This window comes from Clupea harengus, chromosome 3 (genome assembly GCF_900700415.2).
Source record: "Clupea harengus chromosome 3, Ch_v2.0.2, whole genome shotgun sequence".
Taxonomy (NCBI): domain Eukaryota; kingdom Metazoa; phylum Chordata; class Actinopteri; order Clupeiformes; family Clupeidae; genus Clupea; species Clupea harengus.
The window spans coordinates 9,964,494-9,981,235 of NC_045154.1; the positions used below are offsets into that span (position 1 = coordinate 9,964,494).

General features: G+C 43.2%; 2 protein-coding genes across 3 annotated transcripts in view; one reads left to right on the forward strand and one right to left on the reverse strand.

Moving 5' to 3' along the window:
* Nucleotides 1-171: 171 nt before the first annotated feature.
* Nucleotides 172-8,679, forward strand: LOC105905153 (protein mono-ADP-ribosyltransferase PARP12-like). Its single transcript, XM_012833147.3, has 12 exons — nt 172-586; nt 1,160-1,295; nt 1,676-1,952; nt 2,573-2,671; nt 2,929-3,061; nt 4,720-4,888; nt 5,372-5,492; nt 5,867-5,963; nt 6,260-6,341; nt 6,803-6,933; nt 7,240-7,391; nt 8,008-8,679. Exons 1-12 carry the CDS (start codon nt 273-275, stop codon nt 8,268-8,270), a joined length of 1,974 nt encoding a protein of 657 aa, XP_012688601.2. The 5' UTR covers nt 172-272; the 3' UTR covers nt 8,271-8,679.
* Nucleotides 8,680-10,255: 1,576 nt separating this feature from the next.
* The window catches only part of tbxas1 (thromboxane A synthase 1 (platelet)), a 64,510-nt gene continuing 58,023 nt past the window's right edge, over nt 10,256-16,742 (reverse strand). For both annotated transcript variants that reach the window (XM_031564522.2, XM_031564521.2), the window contains exons 11-14: nt 11,599-11,687; nt 11,198-11,335; nt 10,816-10,978; nt 10,256-10,434 (exon numbers count right to left, since the gene is read on the reverse strand). In XM_031564522.2, the coding sequence (XP_031420382.1) occupies nt 10,336-10,434; nt 10,816-10,978; nt 11,198-11,335; nt 11,599-11,687 (489 nt within the window). In that variant the 3' untranslated portion in view covers nt 10,256-10,335. The remainder of the gene's footprint in view (nt 10,435-10,815; nt 10,979-11,197; nt 11,336-11,598; nt 11,688-16,742) is intronic.

Genomic DNA, 16,742 nt, shown 5'->3' on the forward strand with positions numbered 1-16,742 from the left:
AACCTTCCACTTGCGTTCTAAGCTTGATCAAGACTGGCGTAGTCGTTCATGTGGCCCTGTGCTTGTGGTCTTGTGTTACTACAAGAAATCAGTCTTCAGCTGTTGAGACTAGGCTCATCGTGAGCGGGCGCCCCAAGCGTTTAAGACTGGACCTTGCGCCAAGTAGGCCCACAAGCTTTCAGTTTCGAATCTGACGAAAATCGGCAACACAGGAAGCAACAGCTTGGTCTTGGTAAAACAGGCGAAGTTAAATCTAAAAAGTAGGCTAAAGAATGTCAGCTCTCGTCGCTTCGAGCATTACAAAGACATTATGCACAAATCAAGGATGCTTAACATTCAGACAGGTTGACCAAAGCCTCAGGCAAAGCATGACTGTTGCAAAAGAAGTGCTATTTGCAGTACTTTCCGACGAAACGAAATTTTTCATAGCTCAGGGAGAAGAGACTCCATGTGATTTAAATGGGCTACGTCCGGACAGCTTGATTATCGCGAAAACAAACCTACGAATCTGTCAGAATCTGAAATGTGACAATTGCGAGGATTTACACTTGTGCAGGTATTTTGTGAGCGGTCAGTGCCGATTCGGGTAAGCACATTGTTTATTCTGAGATTATTGATCTACTCACTTGTTTCGGTATTTTGAATTGCCTACCAGATCATTCCTTAAACCAGATTGAGGCAATGAGCATGCTCAAGTTATTTAAAAGTGTAGATTATTAATAGTTGCACAGAGTCGCCATCCTAGTTTTACTTGAGGGGGTAATAATTCACAGGCAAGGCAGTGCTAATTTGTGTGCCGTTGTCAAGTAAGAGAGAACAGGGTTGGTTGGCACACTTTGTCACTGTGACACTCAGTCATATTTCCCAGTCATGCCATATGTTGAAAAAGTCTAGCAGTACCATCTGAAAGATTATAATCTCAGCTAAAACAGATTCATTTTTAATGTTCACAAATTATTCCTAAAATGATTTTATTCACGATTTAAGTCATGTTGTGCACTTGTGCCCAACAGCTCCACTAGAGGCTGTGTGATAACAGCCCACAAAGCAGTGTCATGCCATTAAATGTTGCCTTCTCCGTGTTGGTATTTCGGTACTGGTACTAGCGTCCTTACATTCATTGGAACTAATAAAATGTGTAATTGTGTAATTGACATAGGGCCAAATGCAAAAATCCACACGCAGCGGACTCCCCAGCTAACAGAGCTCTTCTGCAGAGAGCCGGGTTAGGTGTACTGAGTGACCAGGAGCTCTGTTGTCTACTTCTCCAGAATGACCCCTACCTGCTCCCTGAGGTCAGTGCAGTGCTGCCGTCTTTTTACGATGAGGAAGTCGTTCTATCTGAACGTCCCTTTTGCAGACCTCCTCAATGTCAGTGATGCAGTTATACCTATAAGCCCATATAAGTGTAAAACTAGGGCGCTCACTTGGGTCTGAAACTTTCACAGAGAAATAGCGGAGTTAATGTTATTTCATTATCTAGAGCTAATACTTGCAGCATCTATTGAAGGCCTACAGTGAACAGATTCATTAGGAACCTAAAAACCAAGTACTAAGCTTATTTATCAGCACTTTGCCTGCCACTAAAATGGCCCTTTGTATTAATGTTATAATAGGATTTATTATTTCCATTATGGCGTTATTAAGTTATTTTTCTCTCTAACTGCGTTTGTAGATCTGCTCTCATTACAACAGGGGCATTGGGGAACATGGCTCCTGCCGATTCCAGTCGAAGTGCACCAGTCTGCATGTGTGCCAGCACTTTCTTTTAGGGGACTGTAAGTTTGGGGCTGCCTGTAAGAGGGCGCACACGTTTGACAGCGGCAGCATGAAGATCCTGAGTGGCAGAGGCCTCAGTCCAGAGAACAGCCGCAACATCCACCTTATCTACAAGAACCGGCTGCTGATCGGTGGTCACGGGGAGAGACACGCCGTCAAGGAGGCAGAGAAACGTGAGTCTTGGCTGATGAAAATATTGTAAACTTTTGTTCTGGGTGCTGTCTTGATGTACCGTGCTTGTGCTGAGAATCTTTTTTTTTAAGGCAACCCAACATATTTACTTTGATTTACTTGACTTACTTTACTTAGTACACAGGCTTTGAAATGTAGTCTGTCTACATTTACTGCAAATCAAAAAGAGCAATGTACATAACTTCCCTCAAAATATACTCTCATTTTAATATATCTGAAACTATATGCAGCACTCTGTAATGCATATTAAGAGGGGATTCATTTTGAAACATACCCCCTTCATTTCTCATTGATCTGTGGTAACAGCATAAGGTAGCCCTGAGATCTTGTACATGTATTTAATATTCCCTTACATATTCTGTTAAACATGAAGCTATTCTGTTTCATAGTTATAGTAAACTGGGTACCGGTAAATGTCAATAACATTTAGAAAGCGAAATCATCAGTGTAGGGTTTGATTCCCAGGGAGCAAACCTACTGATAACATTTAAACCTTCCCTGTACCTGTATCAAGCGCTTTGGACAGTATTTGAATGGTCATTGGTCACTCCTATTATGTCTGCATTACTTAGAGATGAACTCCTCTGCTCTACCCCTCTAGCGCCCCCTGCAGTCAGACAGCTGTCCAACACCTCAGTCAGTGAAGCAGACCGCAATGAAATCTGCCTCTACTTCATCCGCCGCAGCTGCAGCTTCAAAGGTGGTGATTTCTGGGAAGTGTGTCCACATAGTAATCAGTTTTGGAGCAGGATCTGGTCAGGACCAATTCTGTTCTGTCTGGCCATCATCTCTCACTGTGAGGTATAGCCCCTGAACTGGGGAAGAACAGATTTTAAAAGTGTCCTATGACATGATGCCAGTGTGGTGCGATAGTACATTTTGTTTATATGTTTTTGACGTAATCTTTAGGTGTTTTGTTGAAAGTCTTACTGATTCTGTTGTGTATGTCTCTGCTAGATAAGTGCATTCGTGTTCACCACCGCCTTCCATATAAATGGCAGATTCTCGACAGAGATGGAGTGACTTGGAAAGACCTGTCTGAACAGGAGGAAGTGGAAAGGTCTTACTGTAACCCAGAAAATGACTCCAGGTGATAGAGATGGTTACTTTATTTCACAAAGCTATTAACATTAAACTGTGCAGGTTTGTACAGGTTATAACTGGAAAATGCTGACTGCTTTCAGGATTTATGAAATCAATCCTGCGGGATGAGAACACTGATATGTTCTGTACATTTTCCTTTGGGTTCACCTTTAATTTAGGATTTTGCTGGTCTGATCTGCAACATCTTGCAGATGAACATGCTATATGATTCCATCGTCTGGCCTTGTTGTCAAGGGCACCTGCCTTTTATGGTTATTGTGCTGTGACATAATAACGTAGCTGTGAATTTCCAGTAGTCTTTAAATCTTGACTTACGGTACTAAACTTTGTGAGACACATTTATGTCTATATGTTTAAGTCTTTGTATGCCCATGACAAAGAATGACATTTAAACAAGCTGTACAAACATTTATACTTCAAAAACGGGAAGGCCATCAATTAGTGGACCACCTACTTTCCCATTCGTTTTTAGATGATGGAACACTAACAATATCACATTCATGGTTCCCACCTCCAAATACAAAGCAAAAATGTGTTTATATTTTGGTTTTTGATAAGCTTTTATTCACTTTTATTCACAGTAAGACTGTTCTTATAGTAAGATTGTTTAGAATAGAGTAAGTGTTAAAAAGGGCTGTCTCACCAGTTGCCTCCAGTTGTGCACCCCCGCTGTGCAGGCCACTCACGGGACCTGGGGTCCAGGCAGAGGTCAGCCTATCAGTTGATCCCAGGAGTCCGTGGGGCTCGTGCACAGTGGAAATTCACTGGCCAGATGGTCACCCCATGCTGGGTTTCCAAAGCAGGTCTGAACATGCCCTCTCATCCCCCCCTCTGGCCTATATAAGCTTGGGCCACCACTGGCCAGTTGTGGGTCAAGTAAGCAGAGTTGGAGAGGAGCTTCAAGCAGTTCATCAGGTCAATTCACGATCAAAAACATTCGTAATCATTTGCCGTGCGTCAATGAAAGAGTGAGTGTTTCGTTGTTGTATGTGTAATGTAGCGGGTCTGTTTCATATCAGTGTATATAATATATGTATGTTTATGTAGGGTGGTAATTATACTGTCTTGTCATGTTTCACTCTGTTACCGTTAAGCAGGAGTTACCGTTGTTAACGGAGGAGTGGAATGTTCACTGTAACGCTGTGAAAGGGACAGATCCGTATATATATATCATAGCCATCATAATCACCGTTTCTATATACTGTTTCATCTTTATCATATTTAATTGTTAATATTTGTGTATATCATTCATATCATTCATAGAAACCACGGTTCATGGTCTTCAATCATTCACGGATTCAAATGTGGATATAAGTCCCTTTACACGGGATAATTATATTCACAGGCATCATTCATTCATCAACCACTTCATGTCTTAACTGAGTGTGTGTGTGTGGAAATAAATCAATCATCATTGGAACATTGGCATCCGTTCTTGTTCTAACCGGACAGACCTGTGGCGATTGTCACCTATTTCACAACCAGTAATACAGTCCTTTTGGGTTTACTCATTCAAATATCACCCTATTTTATAGTAAGAGCTCATGTCGATAGATAATTGTATCGACAGATACAGGAAGCCTGAGGAGCTGTTTCCGTGCTAACTGAGTCAGGTATTCTGAGGATCCTTTCATTTGTTTTTAGTTTTGGGCCTCAGCCTGTGAACTTCCTCACCATGACCTGTGCGGGCTCACCTGTCCGACGCCTGTCCACTGCGTCCTCCGTCACCAAATCGCCCCACTTCATCCTGACCACAGAGTGGCGCTGGTACTGGTTGGATGACCAGGGGGGCTGGAATGAGTACGGGCTGGAGGTCAGTGAAGGAGCCTGAGCTTCCCAGTGTCATCTTCCCCTTCAGTATTTCTCACCCTTCAACAGAGACTAACTACAGCACCCTTCAGTACTTCTCACTCACTGCAGCACCCTACAGTGCTTCCCCTTTATGGAGAAACAACTGCATTTTGTTGCCCATTGCCTATGTCACCTTGAATATAAGTTAGTTTGCTGGAGAGATACTCCAGCATGTGAACTCACGTCATTCCCACGAGCCGTCCAGGCTTTGCACACTATGTAATTCTGTGGTTTGGGACAAAATTATTTGCCAGTTCGCATGCTAGTTTTTAGATGGGTAGCTGCCTAGTTTTAGAAAACTCTGTAATGCTCCTTTAATATTCCCTTAAATATTATTTAATTTATTACAATTGGTTTCTGTTTCATAGTAATGAAAAATAGCCCCAATGGCTAAAGATCACAGATGAAAAAAAAAATCAGCTCTTGGGTCTTTTCATTTTTGTAGAGTGAACCGAAGCGCCTCGCCACTATCACCTCTCAGACCCTGGAGAACATCTATCTGGCAGAAGTAGAAGACGAGGTCCATTTCAGCTCGGCAGGACACAAATATGTTCTCCACTTGAAGGGTAAGTTAGTTAGGTTAGGTCTAGTAACCTAGACAACACGATGCACTTGTTAGGCTTTCAGGAACACCTTACATGTTCACCAAAAGAGCCTAAAGTTAAAGCCTAAATGACCTAAACCTGCATTCAGCAGCCGATAACCTGAAGGTTTATTAAGTGCTCTAATCTGTGTCTACATTTACATTAAGTCATTTAGCAGAATCTTTTATCCAAAGCGACGTACAAAGGAGAGGTCTTTACATCCTTGCATGCAGATGGTCAGCAGTGTACTCAATTCTCACTAGACTACACAGATTTGACCTGCATAACATTTGACCACTCACCACATTTCACCCTTTGAAAGATTGATTGATACAAGTCATTTCTCCTTCTCTCAGAAATGTACCAGCAGAATATGAAGCACCGGACCAGGAGAGAGATACGGAGGAGACCTCACTTCATCTCCTCTGAGGATGTGGAGAAGAAGCTGAAAAGGTGCTGAGTTCTGGAGTACATGTGTGAGAGCTGGAGATGTGTCTGTGTAGTATGACTAAGGTGCAAACCGTGTATTATAGCAATTTAGGTTGCATCTTTGAACAGTAAGTGGACTTGAGCAGTGACCTTTATGCCAAGAAAATACTCATTTATTTAAAAAAAATCTATTCAGTCATCTACAACCTCTGTCATTATTAGTGGCATCTGACATACAATGGATTGGGAAGGGGAGAGAGCTTTGACTGGTTGAGTTAAAACAAACCTGTTGATTGTTTCTGTGTTTGTTGCCATGCCAGCGGATCCACGGAGGTCTCCAGCTCCTCATTAGATGTACCAGCTCACTGGGACAAAACAGCCCTGCCCAGCCATACTTACAAGGTAGCCATTATAACACTGGCTCTCATGTGGCCTATTTCACTAAGAGTTAGGAGAATTGTATTTATTCCCCCTATGTTTTAAAGATTTAAAAGATAAAAAGTATTTTTGGCCTTGGCCTGCCCCAACACACCTGATTGAAGTCACGGTGTTATTACAATGGTCTGTATTATCTAAATCAGGTGCTTATCATGTGTTGTAGGGGAGGGAAAGAAAACAACCCTGATTCACAGGACATAATGTATAGTGCTTTATATATTTAAAGAGGATCCATGAGAGTAACAAGTGACATTATCACTCTTAATATAATTATCACTCTTAATATAATCACCCCCTGCTGATGAATGATCAATAAACTGTTTATTTATGACCTGTCAAGAAGGGGCATAACTAGCACCGTGTTTCATGGGCTTGAAAAAAAGGGGGCATTCTTCTTCTGTTTCATTTGTGTTCCATCCCCTCAGCTGGTTCCACTGTCGTCCTCCTCCGGGGAGTTCCAGCGAGTGGAGAACCTGTTCAGGAGAACCATGCAGAGGAGCACCGTCCACAGTATCCAACGCATGCAGAACCCTTCACTCTGGAGGGTCTTTCAGTGGTGAGGGTCCCTCACAAACTCAAGGCCTTTATCCTCAGCAAAACCATCATCATCATTAGCATCATTACCAACGCCATTATGTTCATCATTCAGTTCACCATCATTTTCTTCTGGGGATGGGTGTGAATTGTTTTCCAGAGAATGGATGGATGTGTGTTGAACAATGTGTGTTTTATATATATGTTTTTAATTGTTTTAGACATATTTTTGTGAGTGTGTGTTCTTGTAACCAAGTCCGAAGTATTTGTGTTTGTGTAAATGTGTGTGTGTGTGTGTGTGTGTGTGTGTGTGCTTGCTGTCCACCAGGCAAAAAGACCGGATGAAGGAGAGAGCGGGGCGGGGAGATGCGAGAGAGATGGAGTTGTTCCACGGTACAGAGCAGGCCCTCCTGGAGGCCATCTGTGAACAGAACTTTGACTGGAGAATCTGCGGGGTCCATGGCTCTCACTATGGAAAAGGTGTGTGTGTGTGTGTGTGTGTGTGTGTGTGCACAACATTGTCCGAGCTTAGACAACAGTAACGTGCTTAAAGCAGCGGTAAGGAATGTAGAAAACACCACAAACAGCCCAGATGGCATTGATGAAAACTTCCTAACATGCTAATTGGGGGCATTTGGTAGTCTAGTCATGCTGTGACGCTGTGAAGATTTTCTTACACTCCCAGAACTACACAGTGCACATCCTGCATGGCTAATGGGAATGACTGGTGTGTTCATCCGTCCTTCACATGACCATACACCATCAAAATGAATCAGAAGATGATACCAAAACTAGTTTTCTATGCAAACATACCTCAAAAAGTGGCAAATTGTTGCACTGTATTGCTCTTAAGATGTACATGATAACAGGTAGTGTACCCCCTCACACCATGGCTGTCACATAAAAAGTCTTATTAACTAAAATACTGTAGAACATAATCTTTCATATTCTTTCTTTATTTAGGCCTTGGAAAACCTATTGAGGGAGACCCTCGTCTTTAGCAAAAGTTCTGAGGTCACAGAGCATATTAAACAGCATGTATCTGTGTTGTTTATTAAACAGCATGTATCTGCATTGCTTTATATTGTCGTAACAGGGAGCTACTTTGCCAGAGACGCTTCCTATTCAAACAAATACTCAGCGTTAGGTGGTGGCGGTGGCGGCAAGAAGATCATGTTCGTTGCCACGGTGTTGGTGGGTGACTACATTAAGGGCAGGAGTGCGTACCTGCGCCCACCTGCCAGAGAGAAAGGGAAGGGCTTCTACGACAGCTGTGTGGACAGTGTCAGCAATCCCTCCATCTTTGTCATCTTTGAGAAGCACCAGGTTTACCCAGAATTCATTGTGGAGTACTCCTGAGACCAATATAAACAGTTAAGAAGTACCTGTCAAGTAAAGGATGACTGGTCAAACATAATTATCCTATAATTATTTTATCCATATTTGTTGTGTGTGTGTGTTTTCTCAATAATGTCTTGGTCATTGTACACTTACTGTATTAGATTCGTCTTTCTGTTTGCATGCAACTTTAAAAGCTTACTAGTACTACTTGAAATACCAAAACTTCCCATGGTGGTGTGTTTGTCTGTGTAAATGTATGTGTTTTCAACCAACCTGCACCTTCAACTAATTTCTTTCAGCTTACAGTTTCACATGTAATTTTTCAACTGTATGCTTTAAAATACCATAGTTCAACATAATGCACTAGCGCTGTAAGTTTAACGCTATTTTAAATGATGAAAACATGATAAAACGTATCAAATCCACATCAGTTTTCACTTGTCTTTGTGTCAGATGAATGAATGAATGAATGAATGAAGACTGTAACTGAGCATTTGCGTGTGCACCTAAACCAGTGTGTTCCAGTTTGGCACTGCTGATTATTTGATGGCGTGATATGCATGTGGAGAAACCTGTTAATCCCGTTCATCCCTGGGAGGTGGCTCAAACTATTGATCATTCACTCAGCCCCTCCCTGAGGTGGAGTGTTGTAGTGACTCGGAGTGTTTCCTCAAATGCAGATTAGAACACTGATATACTGATATAGTTCTTTGAAGATGGCTTATCTGTGAGTCACTGCTCCTCTTTACTCTTCAGTTATTTTTGAGTAATATATTTACCCACTGAATGGAGCCTTTGTGTGGAAAAAAAAATCATTTTAATGTGCAGATTTAGAAGAGATTTACATTTCATTTTTTTCAGGATTGATTTCCACTACAATTTTCATGTCGTAAGATATTTCATTACACCCATACTGATTCTCGTTCCCTCAACATATAATTACCCTGTGATCAGTCTCACAGTATATTGCGCTTTTTATTAACATACCATAGTATTATACTTTAACATTCACATCAAAAATGCCACCGTCTTATCTGTAACTATGTACATTCAAGACTCAGGAATATAACATTCACAGATCAAGGAGAGCTCGCCTTGTGTTCTTCCTCCTGTTGAGCTGTCTAGTACAGATTGTAAAAAGAAAAAGTGCAAGAGTAAGCCTTTGCAGTTTGTTTCTGTCAACTGAAATGCAGTATCTGAGAACTCAAAGCTCCTGAAACATTTCTTCTATCAGGCTCACTATGCCCAAATTGCCTTGTCTGGGTGTGGGGTCATCTTAGTTCACAACACCAATGGAGCCTCCTGCCCAGATGTGAGTCAAAGTGGACTATCAGGTTGGTGTCTCACAGCTTATGGCCCCAACCCAACCCTCAGACACACACACACACACACACACACACACACACACAGGTTCTGTTCCAGTGTCAGGGACCTGAGTCCTCTGTCAGAAACACACACCTGAGCTCTGAATGTTTCAGTAACCTTTCATGCAACAGCGAACCAATGGCATCACTCAACCCTGAGAAAAAAATGCAATTTCTAACCAGGAAGAGGTAAAGGCAAATCTTTTAAACCCACATTTATATCTGATAGAAGTCCTTCACTTTCCAGCAAGGCATGTTGTACTTATGTAAAGTTTGAACAGATGATGTGGTTTAATATCAGATATATTTGTGGGGTACAATTCTGAGCCCAAAAGTCAGTAACTTATTTGTTTTTTTTAGAAGTCAGTATGCAAGCTCAAATGATTAAAGGTTGGGTTTGTAATCCTGCCCACCCTTTGGACACATCAGACATTATTTATTACACTGTATTCCATTCTTTCATGATAACATTCTTAAGAAGAGCTCCCCCTGCTGGCTTGAATTAATTCTGCTTGTAGCCAAAGGAGAATTGAAAGAGGCCCTTCTATATTCATATTCTCATTCCAAATCTGGCATTTTGATCCTTAAAAATACTTTGTTTCCTAAAAGTAAAAAACGTAACTGTTGATTGGAAAGAAAGACAGATAGACATTGTTTTAATGAGTTAATAAATCAGTGCGGAACCAGATAAGTCCAAACAGGCCCGTGCCATCCCTTCATCAGTCCTGTGAGCTGTGTGATGATTCCCTTATGGTGATTTTGACCAAGATGCCGTTCTTTGGGCCCAGGGTGCTGTTGGACTTTAACTCCAGAGGGACCTGTGAAAGGGAGAGCAGAGACACACAGGACACTCAGAGGATGGCCCAGCATGCTGTACGCAGACACTCAGGCTGTACGCAGACACTCAGGCTGTACGCAGACACTCAGGCTGTACGCAGTCCTCATGCTGTACGCAGACACAGTGCGGCCGGCTATGGTCAGGGTCTGCACTCGGTCTGACAAAAAGAGTGCTGTATTTTGTAACAGTCCAGAGGACATCTTAACAGATTTGACAGCCCTTTCAGACGTGAGTAGACAATAGAAGTCTCCTGCCCTGTACTTGAGTAGGACAACTTTGTTTCATCTCCTCCACAGAAGTGTGTGTGTGTGTGTGTATGTGTGTGTGTTTGTGTGTGGGTGTGTGTGTGTAATGTCAATACCTTGGTCTCACTGCAGGCCTCCACAGTGAAGCGCTGGAGAATGAGAGCCAATGCCATCTTCATCTCCAGCTGGGCCAATCGCATGCCCACACAGCTGCGAGGCCCCGCCCCAAAGGGGAGGTACACAAAGGGGTGGCGGCTCGCTTTCGCCTCGGCTGTGAACCTGAAATGGGATTGGATGGTGTAGGGTGAGGTCACACAAGCATTGTTTAGTGACATTCTGTCTAGTTAAGATTAATGTATGTGTCTATGCATATGCAAGCTAATGTATGCACACAGAGAAGTATTCATGTATTATACATACTCCCTCTGTTACACATAAACACACACACACACACACACACACACACACACATGTATACACACACGCACACCTACACACCTCTCTGGGATGAATTTCTCTGGTTCAGGCCAGTGTTCAGGGTCATAGTGCAGGAAACCTGCAGGAATCTCCAGCGTTGCTCCTTTAGGCAGGAATTGCCCATTCACCACACAGTCTTCCTCCACAGTACGCGCATACCTGACACACACACACACACACACACACACACACACACACACACACACACACACACACACACACACACACACACACACAGTCAATTCTGAGCAAGGCAATTTGCATGCAGCGGTTTACTCGGTAAATGAGGGAGGAGGGTGGTAGATGGGAAGGAACATCAGATGATACTAATCCATCTTTAAATCCATATAAACACAGAGGCTGAGAGAGAAAGAGAGAGAGAGAGTGTGTGTATGTGTGTTGTGGTGGAGAATGCAGCCTACCTGAAGCCTGGAGGGTACATCCTGAGGGTCTCTGATACCACCAAGTCCATGTACTTCAGCTCTTGAACGTTATTGTAATCCGGAGAGTCCTGCAGTCCACACACACACACACACACACACACACACACACACACACACACACACACACACACACACACACACACACACACACACACACACACAGAGACAACCAGAGATTTGTGTGTTATCCAGCAGGGGGCATCATAAACCAACAATGATGAAGACGAGCCATCTTGTGACCTATGGGGCTATGCCTATGGTTCATGTGCATATGTCCCTTTGTGCAGTGTGTGTGTGTGTGTGTGCGGTTTCCTCCTGAGAGGCCTAAAACTACAAACCTGCTGACTTTCCATTGTCACCTTAACGGTTAATCATCCTCTGTCAATGAGTCAATGATAAGATAATTCAATAAAGGCACTCGTGTGCTAAGAGGAATTACGGCCTTATGCTAAATTTCTATTTAATGCTGAATCTACTTGAGCACATGCTGAGCGAATGATGAAACAGCTATTTGACTGCTGGACTGAAACAGCTCAGAGCTCACTGATGTATGTGTGATGTATGTATGACACTGTGTATGGGCAATCACTCTGAACTGGGGAGTAAAAATGGCCAGTAAGACAGATAGAGATGGCAACACTGACAGGGTCGTGTGTGTGTGTGAGAGTGAGAGAGTAAGAAAGGGAGAATGTGTGTGTGTATGTGTGTAAGCATGTGTGTATGTGTGTGTGTCTGCTGGACAGAGCCGAAGTGTAGTTGCGCTCTAGTGGCCGTGAGGGTTGAGTGTGGCTATAAAACCCTAGCTTAGCACAGACCCACACAGGAGTAGTAAAGGGTTACGGAGCGCCACTAAGCTGCTGTGCCGCAACACACGAAACACGCAACAGCCACAGCCAGCCACCAGGGAGCGCAAGAGATCCTGACAACGGAGTGCTACTTCAATGGCAACTAACAACCTTGACTTAGGTTGAAATGTAATGAATGAATCTTGACTGACATTAATGCAAAAGAAGTGTAGGCTACCGAACTGAACTCAAACTCAACAGCAGAGGACCTCCCGCCTCATCAGAACCACAACGAGGTCACACTGGGATCGCAGCTCATTCTAAAGCCAACACCCGTGAACTGGTTGTGCCTGTACAGAGGAGACACCGTTGGTGGGTTCAGGCATGTCGTGTGTGCAGGACCAGAGAAATGGTGTGTTTTACCCCTGCGATGAGGAGAGATGTCAGTGACTCGTGATGGAGGAATAGCACGAGAAGTTTGTGGTTTGTTTACACAGAACGCTTTTATTTGATTTGCAGAGGGCACCTCAGACAACACAGGCATTGTTCCCTGTGATTTGGGAACTGTGGGAAAGGTTTAATATGCTAATCATTCAGTGTGTGTAGTGTATGTTTGTGTGTGTGTAGTGTGTGTGTGTCTCTGTGTGTAGTGTGTGTGTGTGTGTGTGTGTGTGTGAATGTAAGAGAGAAACTGCTCTAGGCCACCGATCAGATTGGACTCACGGTGCAACAAGGGATTATGGAAATATTCCTGCTTTATAAAGCCCCCTCTATTATTACCCACAATCCTCTGCCAGTTTTGTCCCTCAAAGCCTCAATAATCATCCATTAGCATCGGAGGCCCAACAAGAAACGAGCTCCAAACAACCTCATATGAGAACCGTTAGCAAACACAAAACATCCCTATAAACCCAGCCCAGAGCAGAGACACACGTGGATACAGATGTGTGTGTGTGGTTAACGTGTGTGTGTTTGTGTGTGTATGTGTGTGTGTGTGTGTGTGTGTGCACATTAGCACTAACATCCACTTGTCGGAATGCCATTTGCAATATACATTACTGCACAGGAAAAACATGGAGGAAAGAACACCACAGACATTTGAAAACAAGATAATTTAGCACAAAATAAACAAAAGCACCGCCAACAGTTCACTGGCCTTGGGCCAGCCTCGCCTCCAGTGATTGCAGTAAATTGTCATTCAGTTTGAAAGCGGACTGCAAGGAAATAAAAAGAGCAAAACACAAACGATTTTGCTAGGCCTGAATGGGCTGCCCTGCAAGCACAAACACACAGCACTTGTATTTCCCAGTCACTGGGTTTTAAATATACACAGAAACAGAGTGAAAGGCACAGACAAAGACACACACACACACACACACACACACACACACTTCCCCTTTTCTTAACTTTGCACCTTTTCTACAAATGTGTGAGATTGAATAATACTGAATGTTTTCAAGTGTTGATTGTTCCCCATTTCTCATTACCAAACCTTGGAGAAACCATATGACAAGGAAACCACAAATTACAGGCTGCATAGCATACCCCCCTTCTCCAACCCTCCATCTCTCTTTCTTTCTCTCTCTGACACACACACACACACACACACACACACACACACACACATACATACATACATACATACAGCCACAGTCTTCACATAAAATGACCTTGCAATGTCAGTCAGTCCAGCCCACCACTACTCCATTTGCCATTTCCTCTCCTCCTCTTCCTCCCTTCTCTACTTCTCTCTCCTACATTACTCCCCCTCATCTCATCTCCTCTTCTCTCTCTCTATCTTTCCTCCTGTCTCTTCCCTTCGTTGTGTTATTCTCAGTACTCCCCTTGAGCTCCTGAGGTGTATGTAGATGTGTGTATGTTTGTGTGACACTCAAGTGTGACACCCACCAGCCCCTGAACCTCCTACCATCAACACCCCCCCCCCCCCCCCCCCAACAACCCCCTCCTCTTGGGTCACCATGGAAACTGTAACCCATGGTAATAACTGGTAATGGAAGCGTGGAGACAGAAACATGTGGAGGGCTACAGTGGGGTGTGGGGGTGTTATTACACAAACAAAAAGACAGATTACATTCACCTCCAGCTGAGAAAACCACAAAGGGGAGGGAGGGGGGCAGGGTAAAGGTGAGAGACAGCTAAATAGAAAAAGAACTGAGTGAATGGGAGTCTAATAAGTATGTTTTGTCAAGAGTGTGTCCGCAGCCACGGACCCCCATCTCTGCTTCTGAGAAATGGCACAAAGAGAGTCTGAAATGGGGATGGTGTGTGGGTGTGCTCTTGCTAGCTGTATGTCGCCTCTGACATAGAGGAAATCTAGTTGGGTCAGATCAGAGGTCTCGTTTGACGTTGTCAGGCAAGCGTTCTTAGTTAGCAAGCCACAGGCAGAGAGCTAGCAGTGCTACCTGGCAAACCTGGTTAAATTCGGCAATACTGGTAATTGTTCTGGCAAACCTGGTTAAATTCGGCAACACTGGTAATGTTCCTGGTAAGCTGGTTACCCCAGCACCCAAACTTTTAACATAAAACAACAGAACAGCCTCACGGGAAAGTACAGAATGTTGGTAGTTCTATCTGGTTTCAGCGGTCCGTACAGTAAGGGTAGGAAGGGATGGTCTAGGGTCTCTAATGTGCTATCACAGGGGCAAAACAAATAAATAGGAGTAATTTAGGGCCCCAACTTTTTCAATATGATCAAAGTTTAATCGGAAGTGGACCAGTTTAATATGACAAGTAATAAAAAGTCAATCTCCCTCGCAGATGTGAGGGTGACTCATTAACGAGATTGGAGATAAAAAACTAGAGCCGTGTGAGCTGTGGCTGGTTGGCTGTCAATTACGAGCTGGTAGATACTCTCTAAGCTCATTACAGTACAGGTGCTCAGTCTCTCTCTCTTCCCGTCTTCCTCTCCTCCCCCTCTTCCTCTCCGTTACTGGCCCTCTTCTCTTCTTCTCTTTCTCCATTTGATTCATATAGGCTGTACCACGCATTTCACTTTCTTTTTAATTGCTGAGGATAAAGTGGTAAAAACAGAATTGCCCTTCTGCATCTTATGGGGATTATGAATATTAATGACTCTCCATAATTAAGTAAAATGAATCCATTTGCAGCCTTTTTTATTCTTTATTTTCCAACATTCCTACATCCTATTTTACAGCTCTTTCTGAGAGCTCATCGAGTTTTAAATATCTTCTTTTCCTCTCACTGTGGGTGACTGTTAAAAAGCTTTTATATGTTTTGTTTTTAAGTGAAGAGCTCTGCACAAATGCACTGATTTCTATTTGCTTGCATGTGTGTGTGTTTTAGAGGAAGAGAGATGGAGGGAGTAAGAATGTGTACAAATGGAACACACACAGAGAGAGAGAGAGAGAGAGAGAGAGAGAGAGAGAGAGACACACTCTCTAAGTACATACCTTACTCTCTCCTTTTCTCTCTTTCTCTCTCCCTGTATCTCCCTCTTTACTTATCTATCTATCTCTTCTGGTGCCTTTTTTGTGTACCTTGATCTTCTACCTCTCTGTGTTTCTCCCTAAAGCTTGATTTCAACAGGGCACTGTCACACCCAAACACAGAGCATTAAACCATTAGTCCATTAAATCCATTAGTCCATTAGCCTTGAAACAGTGTTATTTACACAAACACACACAGGTTATAAGTGATGTTATATGTGAGTTTGTGTGAAGTGGATATATGTTTGTGTTTGAATTTGTGTGTATTAGTTTAAATATGTGTATATATGAGTGGGTGCGAGTTCAAAAAAGTGTGTAGGCATATGTGTGTTTGTGTGTGTGGTTGAGTAGGTTTGTGGGGTGGTTTGGTAGGTAACATATGCCAAGATTCCAGCCCCATCCGGCACATTTGTTTACGGCAGTTTAAGTCGGGCACATTAACGGGCCCCTCCTGGCTTTCCCCAGGGTCCTAGCACTTTCACAGGGCTTGTGCTCAGGAGGCAGCAGTTTCATGACTCCATCTGCTGACAGTAATGGCATACACACACACATACACACACACACACACACACACACACACACACACACACACACACACACACACACATACACACACACACACTTCTACACACACTACTGCACAATGTATACATACAAACAAGTTTCATAAGCAGTGGCCTTTTAATCAATTCCTCATATTTCCTCATCCTCAACTCCTTCCCTCTCTCTTTCTCAGACACACACACACACACACACACACACACACACACACACACACACACACACACACACACAGTGTTCACATCCCCCTGCTTTGTCAGTAGTCACAGGTAAATAGATACTCTAAAGCCTCTAGTCTCTGTCTCCATGT